At 36.4% G+C, this 18,457-nt stretch overlaps 1 protein-coding gene across 4 annotated transcripts in view; it reads left to right on the forward strand.

Annotated features, from left to right (window-relative positions):
- The window catches only part of LOC138700155 (luciferin 4-monooxygenase-like), a 232,850-nt gene that overhangs the window by 192,132 nt on the left and 22,261 nt on the right, over nt 1–18,457 (forward strand). For all 4 annotated transcript variants that reach the window (XM_069826543.1, XM_069826544.1, XM_069826541.1 and 1 more), the window contains exons 5-6: nt 8,498–8,678; nt 17,245–17,517. In XM_069826543.1, coding sequence (XP_069682644.1) covers nt 8,498–8,678; nt 17,245–17,517 — 454 coding nt within the window. The remainder of the gene's footprint in view (nt 1–8,497; nt 8,679–17,244; nt 17,518–18,457) is intronic.

Consider the following 18,457-nt stretch of genomic DNA (forward strand, 5'->3'; position numbering starts at 1 on the left):
CAAACAGTAAGGTTATGTAATAATTTTTTTCATTTTAATATTTTAACAATATTATTTATAACATCGGCATCTGGAATCTTGTTGATTTTTTCACGGCTCCCTTAATGTTACTTGCATCACGAATGCAGTAACTTTAGTGGAGTTGTAGAGTTTATTTAATTTTTGCAAATATTTAAAAACAATAATTAACAATGCAATTTAGGTGAAATTGCAGTGGTAAGTTTCCAATTTATAATTATTACTATATTGAACGTCTCTAAAAATAATATGTTAAAAACCTAAAGTAGTAAAATCAATATGTCACTTAAGCGGTAAGAAGAGGGAAATTGTTATGTGTATTATGTTGGGCATACTGAATGTGGAATTTCACACTTTCCGCGGATTGGTTTTGTGCGGAAACCAAGCAAATACGCACGATCTCGTACAAACATAATTATGGTTATGCGTAATTACATGATATGCGAACGACAGTTCAGCAGCTGTAACTTCACTTTCGATAAGGGAATGTTTTGTGCTAAAAATTATCAATTGGTTTAGTTTTAGAACTTGGTGCAAAAAAATTACGTTTAGCTCTTTGTAAATGTTTTCTTACTGCCCCAATACCATCGCTTTTTATTAAAAACAAAGCAGGACACATTATCCATTTACCAAGCCTTCGTCATCACATTTAGCTAACCAGCTTTTGAACTGGTTATCTTCTAATAATTAATTATGAAATATACACGTTCTTTTCATATTTTTCTTGCGTTTTTAATTTTGATTGCCATACCGTAACTATCATTGCGCTCACTTCCACACTGCTGTTTTCCCTTAATTTAGAGAACATATTTGACACGAGAAACTCCTAAAATCACTTTCAGTGTATATGAGTAAACAATAATATATCCAATAGAAATCTACAGTAAAAAATTAATGAGGAAGATGGTGCTGCAGCAGTCATCTTCCAAAATAGGAAAGTATTTCGCAAATTAAATTCAACTAAACAATGTATGTTTCAATAATGAAGCGGAACAATAGCAATTCCAAATAGCAGTTCTTCAGACACTGGAAGGAAATCCGCAATATAGCATCACAGAGAGAATGGCTGCAGTATATACTGATAGTCAAATAACCATAGCTCTACTTAAAAGTAATCAAATCCAAAATAAACTAACAGAAAGAATAAAGAAAAAAAAATTAAACTCAAAGACAATAGATGAACAATCCACATTAAATGAGTGAAAGCTCATGTAGGACTTCACGGTAATGAAATGAGGGATATACTTGCTAAGGAGGCAGCACAAGAAGGTACATAGATAGCATATAAGAAAAGATAGCAGGAAGTCATATAATCAGAGAAGCAAAAAAAAAAAAAAAAAGTCGGATTAAGCACCTGGCAACGTCAATGGGAGAGCACAACAAAGGGAATTGGCTGCAAACTATTCTTCCTATTATTGGTGAAGGAACATTTGAAGAACAAGATGTCAATCAACCCGCACATAACAGCCATAGTAGTACCTGGACATGGGAAGACAAGGGAGTAGGCCTACTACCATCGCTTCCGAATCGTAGACAGTTCATTGTGCAAATGTGAAGAACATCGGACAGTGAACCATTTGTTATTTAAGTGCACACTCAAACAAACAAAGGGGGATATTGAAGAGAAACTTAATAACACAAGGAGGCTGCTGGGCAGCAAGTAACAAAGAATTAGTTCAGGAATACCTCAAGGATTTTGTAGAGATTGTTCCAAACATTGACTTTGATGAATAAGTGTAAAAAGTGCATAATTTTACAAGAAAGCATGTAATGTTACATACGTAATGGAGCATTATGATGAAGACCAAAAAAAAAAACCACACACACACGCACAAGCACACACTCATACGCAAATACATACACACAGGCACACACGCATACACACGCACTATTAATACGTATTAATTAATTTGTTTTTGTTTATCTACTTATAAGCATCTTCTTCAATTTATTGAGAATTAAATGTGACAATTATTACAGACGTGTATCACACACACTGAACTAAAAGACTGTTGAAGAAGGTGAAAAGTAATTGACAATGTTTTGCATAGGTATTGGAGAAAGAAATTAAATTCCATTCATTATCAATAAAGAAAGTTAATGCTAGCAATACAATAAATTTCTCTTTGTCTAAGGTCTCAGATAACTGAAATGTAAATATTGTAGGTCTATTTGAACTATGTACAGAGCTCTTAAAGTGAAGCTGCACGAAAAAAGTGCGAGCGTCTGGCAGTCCACTGTTAGCGCGGTGATGGGTGATTTCGCATCTGTGTCTCCGGTACTTGTGCATACGAAGCAGTCTGACGTGTGCGCATCGTTCGCGCCATTTACACATATACATCATCATTCTGTGTAAACGTTAATGTATACAGTTGAGTGATTATTGTGTGTTGAGGTATAATGCCAAACAACAAATATTCACTACGTGAGCGTGTGTTTATGTACAATTCGTATATAACAAGGAAAACTGTGCGAAGACATGACGCAAATTTAGAAGAAAGTTTCCAAACAGATTAGTACTTACTGTGACTACACTTTAAAACCTCGCTAAGCGATTCAAAGAAACAGCCTCAGTACAAAATCGAAACCCAAACGTTTTGTTCTTACAGAGGAAAAGTTAGATGAAATTGGTGAAAGGTTAGAACATATCCCGCAGAAATCCCGAAAACGTGTAGCACAGGAAACTGAAGTATCTGTGTCCTCTGCCAGAAATGCAACAAAATTATTGAAACTGAAGCACTAAAAAGGACGGTCTATAGAAGAAATCCCCATTCTCTAGAGCAGCGGTTCCCAACCTTTTTCGACTCGCGAACCCCTTCCGTAAAGATCTGAGTAGGGTGAACCACTGACTTTTAAATATACATACTGTAGGCCTAGACATGCATAAAATTTAATTCCAAGCAAAAGGTTTAATAACATTAAATTAACTTAAACCTTAACGGTTAAAACCTATAGTTACTCTAGTTACGGCTTAAAAGTTACAAAACGTGTAGGCCTAGTTACAATAATATACACAAGGTTTCATTGTAATTACTCACCTCTTCCTTGGAATTCAGTGAGAAGGTTACGCCTGCTTTCCATGGCACAGAGCTTTGAAGTCAGGAACCACAGAAGTTAAATAAAGTCTCAAATCACTTTCAGCACAAAGTTGTTTCTATATTTATTTTTTAAATAAGCATATGAAGAAAACGACTTTTCGCAAGAATATGTGGATGAAAAGGGTAATAAAGCCGTTGTGGTTTTATTCGCTAACACTGGAAACTCCTTTAAACTCAACCAAAAATCAATTAATGACAAAGATTTATAACTTTTCTGTAATGTGGATTCTAAAATTGTTGACTCTTCGAAGGGATTGCGAATCCAATTGTTATTATTGGACATAACAGGGAAATATTCTCTTCCAAGTCCCTTCAGATGTTCTTTAACCATGTTCTTGACATTTTCGTCTAAAGGAAGATGATTTTCCACCAGGAAGTCGTGAAGGGTATCAAAGCACTGGTTTGATTGCTATTGAAACACGTTTTCCAAAAATTAAGTTTTTTAATGAATGATTTGATATGGTCTTGCACAGTATAAACGTTTATATTTGACCCATGGAGAGATAAGTTTAAACTGTTAATTTTTTAGAAAATGTTTGTCAAATAAGCTAAAGTCTGAAGCCAGATTTCATCTTCCATGCACTTTGCTTGGTGAAAGGCATGGCTGGTGAGAAAAACGTAAACTTCGCCTTTAAGCTCATACAGTCTGGAAATAGTTCTTCCGCGAGATAGCCACCTAACTTCAGTGTGAGACAATACACACTTATAAATGCTTCCCATTTCCTCACAAAACACTGCAAAGATGCGGGAATTTGTAGGGCGAGCCTTAATAAAATTAATTATTTTCACTGCATCGTCCAGCACACATTTTGATCCATCGGGCATGCGTTTAGAAGCAAGAGCCTGTCTATGAATGCAACAATGTGTCCAAGAAGCGTTCGGCGCTATCGATTTAACTTTGGCAACAAACCCAGTATAACACCCTGTCATAAATATCGCACTATCTGAACAAATGCCTACACAGCGAGTCCAGTCTACTGAATTTTCGCGAAAGTATTCGTCGGTTAACTTAAATATATCTCCTCCCGTAGTTCTCTCTTTTAAGGGATTGCAGAATAGTAGCTCCTCTTCTACAGACTCCCATTAATATAACGGACTAAAAGTAACAAAATGACTAAATTGGCAACATCAGTCGATTCATCAAGTTGAATCGCAAAAGGACTGGCGCGAACTCTTTCCAAAATTTCATTTTCGACAATTTGCCATGCCTTTAATCCGGCGGTTGATCGAATTGTCGGACAATGGTACCATATTGACTTTTTTGTGAAAGATTCTCCAAGCATGCACTGTACATCATTTATACATGGCCGCACTGAATCTTCAGCTATTGAATAAGGTTTTGCAGTTTTAGCAATTCTGTATTTAACGCGATAAGACGCTTCAAGAGCATTCTCATTGTCACTATTTGCAGCGGATACAAAAGTAGTTAAAATCATTTTTCCACTCGTTAGATTTTCATGTAAAATTTCAGCAGATTTGTTTACGTGGGTGGGGTGTTTAGTTTCTAAACAGCGTTTAAGTAGAGAAGGTTTCAGACTACTGTTAGCAAGAATGTCGCCAAAAACAACACACTGTGGTCTTGGACAGTCCTTGTCACCTATATATGAAAATCTAAACCTAATGTAATTATCATCGTACTTTTTTTTCTTTACACACAGTGTCGGATTGACACACATCACTATACTAAAAGCCAGGTTATGAACCGACTAAACAGGAAGTAGTTGGGATGGCGAGAGGAAAGTGCGGGTTAGAGGGGTAGCCTGTGCAGTGATGACACGTTGAGTGTGGGGGTGGAGGGGAGAACGAGAACGGAGCTTTTCATTGGGTCTCGCGTGAAAATGTCGTCTGCTAACGAAAATCTGGCAACGGAATCACGGAAACAGTGTAGCCAGTTCATTTGCAGTACCACGTGCATTACGAGTCGCATTTCGTACCAGCGTCAATAGCTCGTGCTTTCTTAAAAACAGTAATTTTAATTACTAATATTGTGGATAGTGTTATCGAGAACTATATACAGTAGTTATTCTTAACATATCGGTGACAAACGCTGAACACGCTTTGAATCTCGCGCCACTATGTGGCAACAGAGCTCAGAAAGAGAGCAACAGGACGTTGCTTCCGGTTTAGTCGGTTCATAACCTGGCTTTTAGTATAGAAGCTGACTGACTGACACAACACTAACTTGCTATTTTGTTAGACCCTGTTTCCCTTTCCAACTTCCACTTTTCAACCAGTTATCCATTTTAATGTGAACGGAATGCATTTGCCACATGGAAAGAAGAAGTAGGCTATTCTTGAAAATAAAAAATTAAATATAAGTTTGTTGAAATCCCACATTAATACCTAAAATCAAAGGCCTGACCGCCATGTAACCGTTCCTTAGTTCGGTCACGGTACTGTTGTACACAAAGAAGCTGGCGGACTAGATTTCCATTATAGCGAAATCAATAATGCATTCCTAACGTTGTTACATAACTGTAAATCAGGCATTCGCGGTAAATATTAATTTATTGTGGAAATAATGTGATAAATTCCTGATGTTACACATATGTAACAAGGGGCATTATAGGGTTAACTTAATTTTGAAATAATAACAATAATAATAATAATAATAATAATAATAATAATAATAATAATAATAATAATAATAATAATAATAATAATAATTTTACTTACAAATGGCTTTCAAGGAACACGAAGGTTCATTGCCGCCCTCACATAAGCCCGCCATCGGTCCCTATCCTGTGCAAGATTAATCCAGTCTCTATCATCATATCCCACCTCCTTCAAATCCATTTTAATATTATCCTCCCATCTACGTCTCGGCCTCCCCAAAGGTCTTTTTCCCTCCGGTCTCCCAACTAACACTCTATATGCATTTCTGGATTCGCCCATACGTGCTACATGCCCTGCCCATCTCAAACGTCTGGATTTAATGTTCCTAATTATGTCAGGTGAAGTGTATAATGCATGCAGTTCTGTGTTGTGTAACTTTCTCCATTCTCCTGTAACTTCATCCCGCTTAGCCCAAAATATTTTCCTAAGCACCTTATTCTCAAACTCCCTTAACCTATGTTCCTCTCTCAGAGTGAGAGTCCAAGTTTCACAACCATACAGAACAACCGGTAATATAACTGTTTTATAAATTCTAACTTTCAGATTTTTTGACGGCAGACTAAATGATAAAAGCTTCTCAACCGAATAATAACACGCATTTCCCATATTTATTCTGTGTTTAATTTCCTCCCGAGTGTCATTAATATTTGTTACTGTTGCTCCAAGATATTTGAATTTTTCCACCTCTTCGAAGGATAAATCTCCAATTTTTATATTTCCATTTTGTACAATATTCTGGTCACGAGACATAATCATATACTTTGTATTTTCGGGATTTACTTCCAAACCGATCGCTTTACTTGCTTCAAGTAAAATTTCCGTGTTTTCCCTAATCGTTTGTGGATTTTCTCCTAATATATTCACGTCATCCGCATAGACAAGAAGCTGATGTAACCCGTTCAATTCCAAACCCTGCCTGTTATCCTGAATTTTCCTAATGGCATATTCTAAAGCAAAGTTAAAAAGTAAAGGTGATAGTGCATCTCCTTGCTTTAGCCCGCAGTGAATTAGAAAAGCATCAGATAGAAACTGACCTATACGGACTCTACTGTATGTTTCACTGAGACACATTTTAATTAATCGAACTAGTTTCTTGGGAATACCAAATTCAATAAGAATATCATATGATACTTCCCTCTTAACCGAGTCATATGCCTTTTTGAAATCTATGAATAACTGATACACTGTGCCCTTATACTCCCATTTTTTCTCCATTATCTGTCGAATACAAAAAATCTGATCAATAGTTGATCTATTACGCCTAAAACCGCACTGATGATCCCCAATAATTTCATCTACGTACGGAGCTAATCTTCTCAAAAGAATATTGGACAAAATTTTGTACGACGTCAACAAAAGTGATATTCCTCGAAAGTTACCACAGTTGGTTTTGTCCCCCTTCTTAAAAATAGGTACAATTATGGACTCCTTCCATTGTTCTGGTACAATTTCCTTTTCCCAAATAGCAAGTACAAGTTTATAAATTTCGCTATATAATGCACTTCCACCCTCTTGTATTAATTCTGCTGGAATTTGATCGATACCTGGAGACTTGTACTTTTTCAGATTTTCTATCGCAATGTCGACTTCTGAAAGCGTGGGTTCGGGTGTAAATGGCGCAGCAGTTTGTATTTCAATTTCGTCCCGATCATTTCTATTTGGCCTATGTACATTTAGTAGTTGCGCAAAATAGTTTATCCATCTGTTTAGGATTGATGGAGAGTCTGCAAGCAAGTCACCATTCTCAACCTTGAACACGCTTACCCTTGGCTGATATCCGTTCTACGGAAAATTTTGGGGAACTTTTTGGCGAACTCCTTGAAATATTTTGCGAATCCCCTGGGGGTTCGCGAACCACAGGTTGGGAAACGATGCTCTAGAGGATCTAAAGGACTGTATACGTGAACAAATCGAGGCTATCAGTGCTGTGAAACTGCAGAACGTTATTCATTCCTTCATCAGACAATGCCAGTTGTGTGACGAAGAGTGGGGGGCATCGATTCTGAGAATGGTAAATCCAAATTATTTCACATTTATTGTTATACGTATTGTTATACTGCTTCGTATGCACAAGTGCCGGAGACACGGATGCGAACTCGCCCGTCACCGCGCTAGTAGTGGACCGCCAGACGCCCGCACTTTTTCCGTGCAGCTTCGCTTTAACAGCTCTGTAGCCATGTGTTGACGCAGTTTTCACTATTATTTTAAGTGTGAATTTTATAATTCTGTTACTAAAATGCTTATTATGTACAGATATCAGTGCGTATCTAAATTGTTTGTTGTTGTTCAGTCAACTGTCCGAAGACAGGTTTGAACCTCATACGTGACACCAATAAGGCAACAGACATGAGGTAACTAAATCCCTTCATTGTAGACATCGCTGACTACTAACATATTACCTACACTAATCAGACTTCAGTCGTATACAAACAGTTAATATTTCTCTGATACATAATATCATGTAAAATATAGGCCTGCTGTCTGTTAATAGATACACATATCAGCCGAAACCTCAATAACAGGTACCTGTACCTAAATTGTTTAGGTACTTTGTATAGCAAATTATGAAATTTCTTATTTTGAGATGTAAAAATTCAGTTGGCAGTATCTTGTTGAAACAACTGTTTTCCGCTATGTTTATAGTGTCCATCATAAACTCAGTTTAACTTCATGTTTCTACCTATCATGACTACTTAATAGTTATTACTCGTATAATATAGTTATTACTTATTTCTGCTTAAGTACTTTTATTGAAATATTTCCAGGGACCCCAGATTTAACAGACTGGAAAATGATGATGAAGACCGCACTGCAATTGGATACCTGCCATTCTTTCATGCCATGTCATTCATGTCTCAAATCATACAATTAACTTATGGATTGAAATGTGTTGTAATGAGTAAATATGGTGAAGAATTACTATTGAAAACTATTGAAAAGTACAAGGTAAAAGAAAATTGTAAACAACTTAATTATTTATGTGCATTTACAGTAGGCCTACTTATATGACGGGAAGCCAGCTATGAAGGTATAAAAATGATATAGTATTCAGAAAACTGAATAAAATAATTTTATAATTTTTAATTAATTTATAAACTTAACCACTGATTAACTTTATAACTCTTTACTGTGTTAATTTAAACTGTGTTTAAACTTAAATTAGGTATGGCAGATTTAATGCATTTTCATCATTCGACACATTTAAAACAAAATATCTAATTCTTTTGTAATCCGTTACCGGTAATTTCTCGGCAACTAATTGCACTATTATGAAAACAATAGATGAGTGAAAAGTATTGCCGACTCAAAAAGGAAATTATGATTACAAATAATAATTTCTTCTCACCAAATAGGTAAATTTTGCTCATACATAATATCTACAAGTGTATGTCTGCGAATGATGCACATGTAATATAATAATTTATACCTATTTTAAGAATGTATTCTTGCCTTAAATGAGGAACATATAGGGGAGAGTTGGTCAAAACGGGATACTTAACACGGAATCTTGTATATTTCCTGTTGAAGTGATAGGAAACAATTCAATTTTTACTTATGAATCCACTATTCTATGTACTTTCATAATACATTTTGATTTTCACTTCTAATGATATAGCTAAACTGGGAAAACAATTTTCTTGGAAAGTGCGCAAGTATCCCGTTTTGGCCGACTAGTTGGGTAAAACAGGATACTTATTTAAAATAAAGAAAATATTGTTAAGGAACTGAAAAAAATGTGTGTGTTTTTATTATAATGCATAATAAACACACCAAAAAGTGTTTTGCATCACCTATCAACCAGACCTTCAATAAAAGATAGAAAGAAGGAAAGCTAAGTAATGAAAATGTATTTATTTTTAACAGTTGTTGATAAAATTATAGCAATGGTGTGGATGGCCAAATGGAAATTGAGTATTGGCTGAAGTACTTCAATAGAGAGTAGTGCTTCCTCTTGCATTGATAATGCTTGGATTCTTCGTGGTATACTGTCTAACACCACATTTATCAACTGTTGATCCATTCTGTCCCATTCTTCAACAGCAAATCTGCATAGGTCTTCGAGATTGCGTGAGGGGTCAGGGCGCGCAAGAATGGCTCTCTTTAGTTGAACCCAGACATGATCAATTTGATTCATGTCTGGAGAACATGCGGGCCATTCAAACCTGGCAATTCCTTCACGATTATGAAAGTCATTGATAACAGCCGCATGATGGATTCTGGAATTATCGTCTATAAACATGAATCCTTTTGCGAAGTGCTGATTAAACGGTGCTACTATGGCTTGAAGAATGTTGTCCCTATACTGTGGAGCCCTCAGCATTCCTTGGATCGACACCAATTTTGTCCGCGACCCCACATAATGCCACCCCAAAACATCACTGACCCACTACCTTACTGCATTTGATTGTAGGGGTGTCTGAGTCGTGCAGCATTACCTGATTCTCTCCAAACACGTTGTCGATGATTATCTGGCACAAGGCATATTCGGTATTCGTCCGTGAATAGAACTTTCTGCCAGTTTTGTACAGTCCATTGGTAATGATTTCTTGCCGAGGTGTAACGTTGTCCATGGTGCCTAGGTGTAAGAGTTGGGCCCCGCCATGGACGTCTGGAGTGCAGTCTGCTATCATGTAATCGGTTTCGTACAGTTTGATTGGATACGCATCTCCCTGTCGCAGTTTGAAAGTCATTGTTAATCATGCCAGCTTTTCTCGTGGCAATAATTCGCAGATATCGGTCATCACAGTCTGTTGTTGCACGTGGACGACCACTACGAGACATGTCGTCGACAATACCTGGGTTTCGGAAGTGATTCCAGGTTCGTACCACATCACTCTGGTTCAATCCTAAGCAGCTCGCTACTTCCCTTGAAGACAGTCCTTCCTGACATAGAGAAACAATCCTCGCACGGTTGAAGTTCATAATTGACCGCCTTGCTATTGTTCAATCTCTTTAGAATGAAATAAAACTGTTTTACCCTGAGTTATTCGCTGAGAGATGAGATTTCTTGCACTTCTGTTTACATCTGTTTACTTTTTCAGTCGGTTTCTAGGATAGACTTCTACTGTTTCTCAACATTGTTTACGTTTTTCAGACAGTTAAAAGGATAGCTTTCAAATGTTTTATGGATATTTCTTGAAGTGGAGTGTAAATACCACTTCTACAGGTGATGCAAAACTTTTTTTGATGTATTAGTAGTACTTATATATATATATATATATATATATATATATATGTGGGCTTAAATGAAGAATATCAAATTATTATATGTAAGGTCTATCCTGTTTTTTGACATTGATTCATAGTCCTAATGCAGAATTTTTCATTTACAAAAGTTACAGTAGAATTATTCGCAGTCTTCCGATTCTATACTACTGCACGCCTGATGAGCCCATTCTTGGCATTGAATACACTTATTTCATCATCCCTCTTCAGGTTTTGAATTAGAGAATTCGTCGTTGTCTTCATCCCCTTCTTCCTAACCACTGTCATTGTTGGTTGTCTTAGCGAGAACATATTCAATTCAGAATTTAAAGTGAACTCTCACATCTGCAATGCAAGTTGGATAAAACGGGATACTATCCCGTTTTGCCAAACCATAGGGTATCCTGTTTTGTCCGACGGAGTTGTAAAGAAAAACATGGCGTCACAACAAAACGGTAAAAGCTACAGCGGTTTTCTTTACAAAGAATTAAAGACTAATAATGTTTTATTTATATAAGAGACTTACCTCTTCAACTCTGCGAATTTAATCCCAGAATGTGCCAATTAAAATCAATCGAAACAATTTAGTTAAGCAGCTGATTTTAAACTTTTCTCTACAAAACAAAAATTAACGTATATTATTTCAATGTACCGAAGTACATATGATATTTCCATGCAGATATTCTGCGTCATCATACGATGGAAGAGTAATGGAACGGAGAAAAATTCCCTCCGGCGCCGGGATTTGAACCCGGGTTTTCAGCTCTACGTGCTGATGCTTTATCCACTAAGCCACACCGGATACAACCCCGACGCCGAACAGAATCGTCTCTGATTGAGTTCCAACTCTTGGGTTCCCTCTAGTGGCCGCCCTTTGCACTACGTCATAGATGTCTATGAACATCGGACCGAAGTCCACACATGTGCTCAGGTGCACTCGTTATGAGTGACTAGTTGGCCGGGATCCGACGGAATAAGCGCCGTCTTAAATCACTTCGTGATTTACGCATATCATATATTGTTTCAATGTACCGAAGTACATATGATATCTCCATGCAGATATTCTGCGTCATCATACGATGGAAGAGTAATGGAACGGAGAAAAATTCCCTCCGGCGCCGGGATTTGAACCCGGGTTTTCAGCTCTACGTGCTGATGCTATATCCACTAAGCCACACCGGATACAACCCCGACGCCGAACAGAATCGTCTCTGATTGAGTTCCAACTCTTGGGTTCCCTCTAGTGGCCGCCCTTTGCACTACGTCATAGATGTCTATGAACATCGGACCGAAGTCCACACATGTGCTCAGGTGCACTCGTTATGAGTGACTAGTTGGCCGGGATCCGACGGAATAAGCGCCGTCTTAAATCACTTCGTGATTTACGCATATCATATATTATTTCAATGTACCGAAGTACATATGATATTTCCATGCAGATATTCTGCGTCATCATACGATGGAAGAGTAATGGAACGGAGAAAAATTCCCTCCGGCGCCGGGATTTGAACCCAAGAGTTGGAACTCAATCAGAGACGATTCTGTTCGGCGTCGGGGTTGTATCCGGTGTGGCTTAGTGGATAAAGCATCAGCACGTAGAGCTGAAAACCCGGGTTCAAATCCCGGCGCCGGAGGGAATTTTTCTCCGTTCCATTACTCTTCCATCGTATGATGACGCAGAATATCTGCATGGAAATATCATATGTACTTCGGTACATTGAAATAATATATGATATGCGTAAATCACGAAGTGATTTAAGACGGCGCTTATTCCGTCGGATCCCGGCCAACTAGTCACTCATAACGAGTGCACCTGAGAACATGTGTGGACTTCGGTCCGATGTTCATAGACATCTATGACGTAGTGCAAAGGGCGGCCACTAGAGGGAACCCAAGAGTTGGAACTCAATCAGAGACGATTCTGTTCGGCGTCGGGGTTGTATCCGGTGTGGCTTAGTGGATAAAGCATCAGCACGTAGAGCTGAAAACCCGGGTTCAAATCCCGGCGCCGGAGGGAATTTTTCTCCGTTCCATTACTCTTCCATCGTATGATGACGCAGAACATCTGCATGGAAATATCATATGTACTTCGGTACATTGAAACAATATATGATATGCGTAAATCACGAAGTGATTTAAGACGGCGCTTATTCCGTCGGATCCCGGCCAACTAGTCACTCATAACGAGTGCACCTGAGCACATGTGTGGACTTCGGTCCGATGTTCATAGACATCTATGACGTAGTGCAAAGGGCGGCCACTAGAGGGAACCCAAGAGTTGGAACTCAATCAGAGACGATTCTGTTCGGCGTCGGGGTTGTATCCGGTGTGGCTTAGTGGATAAAGCATCAGCACGTAGAGCTGAAAACCCGGGTTCAAATCCCGGCGCCGGAGGGAATTTTTCTCCGTTCCATTACTCTTCCATCGTATAAAAATTAACGTGTTCGTTCTGCATTTGAGCACTGCATAATGTCCCCTTCTAGTCTAAGAACAAAGTCCTCTCATCATTCGGTAACTTGCAGCACTTTCCAACGAAATAAGTCGGGTATCCCGTTTTATCATACCATCCTGTTTTATCCAACTCTCCCCTAGTAGTAGTAATTTACATTTAGTTCAAATAGAAGTGAACGTTTTTCTTCGTAATTTATGTTAATGTGTTTTTCTCCTACAGTATTAACGTACAGATACAATTTTGACACACATTACGTTATTTGTAGTGAGATAGATGATTTATGATAATACCATTAATGTATAACAATATCATTCTAAACGTTTACAGAAGTATTCCGCTATGTTAGCATTGTAACAATTTCATTGGTTAGATTATAATAGGCTACTTACTTGCAGGCAGGATCAATCAACGAGCACAGAATACAATAGAGTAGACACTAGCATCTTAATACCATTGGACGGAGTGAAGTCGGTTTGATGGACCTGACGCCATCTTGTTGCTACCAAAACATCGCAAAATAGCTATTACGTTATAGAAGATCTTATGATAATAAGAATTCCATATGTCCCTAATTTCTTGTAGGACTCATACTTTCTTGTTTGTTTCGTAATACAGAATCGCCATGCACGTATTTTTAGCAAAAATTACGAAACTGTCATCGATAAATCACATATATACAGGTTATTTAAATTGGCAGCTCTTCAAATTGCAGTATGGTATTTAATAGATAATCTGGAAGGTTAAACAAACAATAATGATAAAAAAGGAAGATAACGATAACAGTTTGACCTTATTTTGCTACTAGTCTAATAAAAATGCTACCCTATAATAATTACTTTTATAGGTTGATCCATTTGCTTCGATTTAATAATGAAACTTGCTTCTTAACGCAAATTATCATTCTCTTCCTTTTGCCAATATTTGGTATAGATGTCCCGATTTTGTTTAGAGAAAAAATGGAATGCTCTTAACCATATAATATTTGATAGGCTCTTCGTTTATAGTATATAATTAGATTATAACGGCGAACAAAAGTGAAGTTTTATTACCAAGTGGGTCAAGTCAGTTCGCGACCGAGTTAATGAAGCCACTAAGACTGCAAGGCATAAGTCTGATTTCGTGATTATAAAAATTAATTACAATAATATTAATACACTATTTATTTTTCTTCATCAAACGAATACGTGCATTCGGTTGAAGAGAAACCTCGGTACACCCATTTTCTATAGCACTCGACACAAACTTCCAACATGGGTTGTTAGGTTAGCTTCGCTCGTAAATGCTAAGTTTACAAAGCGTGTCTGATTTAGTGATTATAAAAATTAATTACAATAATATCAATACACTAATCCTTTCTCTTAATCAAACAAATACGTGAACAATACGAATCTAACCGACTAACCTAGGCTATATCATTCATTATTTACCGGTAATAAATACATTTCACACATGCATATTTACCTGTGAAAAGTTATTCCAGGAATTTTTTTGAAAACCTGTTTGTGCAGCCATACGCAGTACATGTAGGCATATTGAAATTACTTCATTTATTAATTAAAACAACGATGCAACATCACAATCAACTGCCCATGTGCTAACCGGGAGCCCAATATTTTGGTAGCATCATAATGGCGACGGTCTACAAAAGCGGCTTCACCTCCAAGCTGTTCATGTCTACTCTATGCATTCTGTGCTCGTTGGGATCAATAGTTCTAGCTGGCACAGCCTTTACATTCCAGTTTACATGTACCTTTCCCTCTGCTTTCCGTTTTTTATTTGCATCTTTTCCATTCTTGGTCATTTCTTCGCTTCTTTACGTTAATTTCACCACTACTTTCTGTACTTGAATCTGACTTAATTTTCCTTCCTCTCTTAGCTGTATGCTGAATACTGGTGCTGCCATCTACTGGCAAGAAGTGCATGGAAACCAGAAACTCACTTTCCATGAACTAGGTGGAGTTTCGACACAATCTAGTCTGTGTGTGATCTATAGTCTAAAAATGTGTTGTTAATTGCGTCTTTAGGAACTTGATCCTTTTCAGTTTAATTGTACATCCTAATGTCTTGAAGAATTTACAAGTGTGGCGTGATTTGTAACAATTGCTGTGATAAATGCGTAAGAAAAATGTAATTTCGTAGTTAAAAATCGAAAAAAAATTTGTATGAAGTAACTATGGAAATCACAACACATTTTTAGCTTCAGAATACTAGATAATTAAAGAAATGATACTTCTGAATAGATCATTCTTTATCTGTAATATTCTTTTATCCTTAAAACTAAAGAATAATGGAATTTTACAAACAACTTGAAATTAGTGTAACTCTGAAAATATTGAGATTAGGACATTTATGTTTATATGACTTTTTTTGCTCAGAGTGTCTTCGGAAATAAGCTCTGTAAGTGACGGTACATCCTCGTGAATCACCCTGTATATCTCTTAAACTCGCAGACTGAATTATCTGATTAATTAGGTTTTGAGTTAGCTATAGACTTTTAATTACATCAGTTGGGTTTTAATTACATCAGTTAACCTTCATAAATAATGAGGTATCGCAATCAGTTTTATGCAACCAGCAAAGCTCAAGAATATCAATTAAATATGTATAGTTATCGTAAATAATTGGAACTGTAGACATAATTGCACAATATATTTATTATAATCATTATAGCCTACCTTATAATGACACTAAAATGGTATCTACTTTATCGATTTTTCATCAGGTACTAATGGTGTAGGCCTACTTAACTTGAGATGGCGATCATGAATACCGGTAATTGGCAAATAGGAAAATACTTCTATTGCGTGACTGTGTATATTTCAAGATACTGTCTCAGCTGGGAAAATGAGTAGGCTTAAGTGATTCTTAGGATACGGTAATCAATCTTAGGGACTTAAATTTTGCATTTTCCGATTACGACGTGAGTGCAACCTTATGGTTATAGTTCATAATTGTTCAATGCAACATATAGGTAACTTACTTGAACTTTTAATAGGCCTACACGATTAATGTGTAGGTACAGATATTGAGGATTATATATATATATATATATATATATATATAATTTTTGTTTAAAAATGTTCATTTTTGTTGAGATTAACAGAGTATTTTAAGAGTGTTTAATCGACTTGAGTTTTGTACCATGAGTTGACGATAAGTATATCAACAAGTTTCACAAAAATTCACTACTGGTACTGGTACTATGTTTTCAATAAGAAAACCAGTATATGAAAAAGTTGAACTCAATTAGCTAATAAAGAAATACATAATTTTATAGTACCGTACCCGTAGTAGCCAAAAGGATTTTACAGGCAAAACCATTAGGTAGTGTATAATTAAAAACACGTAAGTAATTGTACTGAAAAATAACTGGAAAGTTAATTTTATTAATAACAAAAAAGCCGTAAAATTAAATCGTACAACTTTGAACGTTCGTATTTAAAATGATTATTTTATAGTGCTGAATTTAATTTCATCTACACAGTTTTTCATTTTAATTTTGTAAGTAATGATATATAGGTAAGTAGGTATAAACTTAAGATTATATCCACGTGTTGAGCGTGAAGTATAAATAATACTATGTGGATGAATATGAGTACTGGTAACGTAATTCAACTTGTAGTCTCAGACTATTGTACGATCTACACGAAGAAGTAAAATACAGTAGTAAAATTTTTCTAGTATATACAGTTAGGTGAGGAAATAACATTGAACTACAGGTGATTATAAAACTTTGTTTTATAATCAAAATAAGTACGGTACCTAGTTTTACTGGGATCATATTATGTTTAACAATATATCCAGGGAAATGAGCATTTTAAATACTTTAGAACAATTCATTGTTCCTATTTGCAGATATCTGTTGTTCCTGTAGTACCACCAGTTGCTACATTTCTTGCAAAAGCTACTGCTGTTGGTAAATACAACTTATCAAGCATAAAAGTTATCCAGTGTGGAGCAGCTCCACTGAGTAAAGACATCGAAATTAAACTGCAGGAAAGGCTGCAACCTGAAAGATTTGGTCAAGGCTATGGTTTAACAGAAACAACACTTGGCGTTACTGGAGGTGCATTGGAAGAAAACAGAACTGGCTCTGTTGGAAAATTACTTCCTGGTGTAATATGCAAGGTGAAGTTAATATTTTAATAAAATAAATTAAAGTTATTTGCATTGCTAGCAGTGGCGGCTCGTGATTTTCGAAATACGTGGTGAACAAAAAAATTACTTACGTAATGCTGCTTGTTTTGTTGTCGTCTGCATCGTCATCGTCAGTATGTGCTGTGTTGTTGCTGCTCAAGTTGGTTGTTGTGATGTTGAAGACATTTTATGTACCGGTACACTATTTACACTATAAAAGTACCGTATACTTAGTCTCCCTATATATGAACATTTATTTACATTTCGCAGATTGTTATTTACACTTTATAATTTGTCTTGTCACATTTTGTAGGTGAAATCCAATCTTCTATCTTTTATTGCGACAAACGTGTCAATTACTTTATTATTTAAATCAGGTAGCCTATGTCCATGACCACATTTCGTTCTAGTGACAGGGAATATAATCTGTCCTGATGCAACATGTTGTGCAAAAAGTCTTTATTCTTTTTAGACTTGAAAAACATCTTTCTGCTTCAGATGTTGACATCGGAATTATTATTATTATTATTATTATTATTATTATTATTATTATTATTATTATTATTATTATTACTACTACTACTATTATTATTATTATTATTATTATTATTATTATTATTATTATTATTATTTGTAGCACTTTCACGGTTTCTTCACATATGCTGATGATATTTTGTATTTACTATAAATTTCAAAATTGGAATTGCACCAGACACGGATCTGAACTCTTCCCTTCTGTACACCACTCCAAGCTCAGCTTCTAGTGTCTTTTGATCCAGAAAGACTTGAATCTTTCACTTGCTTGTGTGATTATAACATCACAAACCTCTCTTGCTTCAGGCAACTTATTCCGGACATTTCTTCGTGGTTTCGTTTTCTGGACACCCCATTTTCTTTTTCATCTTGCAGGTCTTGTCATCTTGATGTGATC

This window comes from Periplaneta americana, chromosome 5 (assembly GCF_040183065.1).
Source record: "Periplaneta americana isolate PAMFEO1 chromosome 5, P.americana_PAMFEO1_priV1, whole genome shotgun sequence".
Lineage (NCBI taxonomy): Eukaryota > Metazoa > Arthropoda > Insecta > Blattodea > Blattidae > Periplaneta > Periplaneta americana.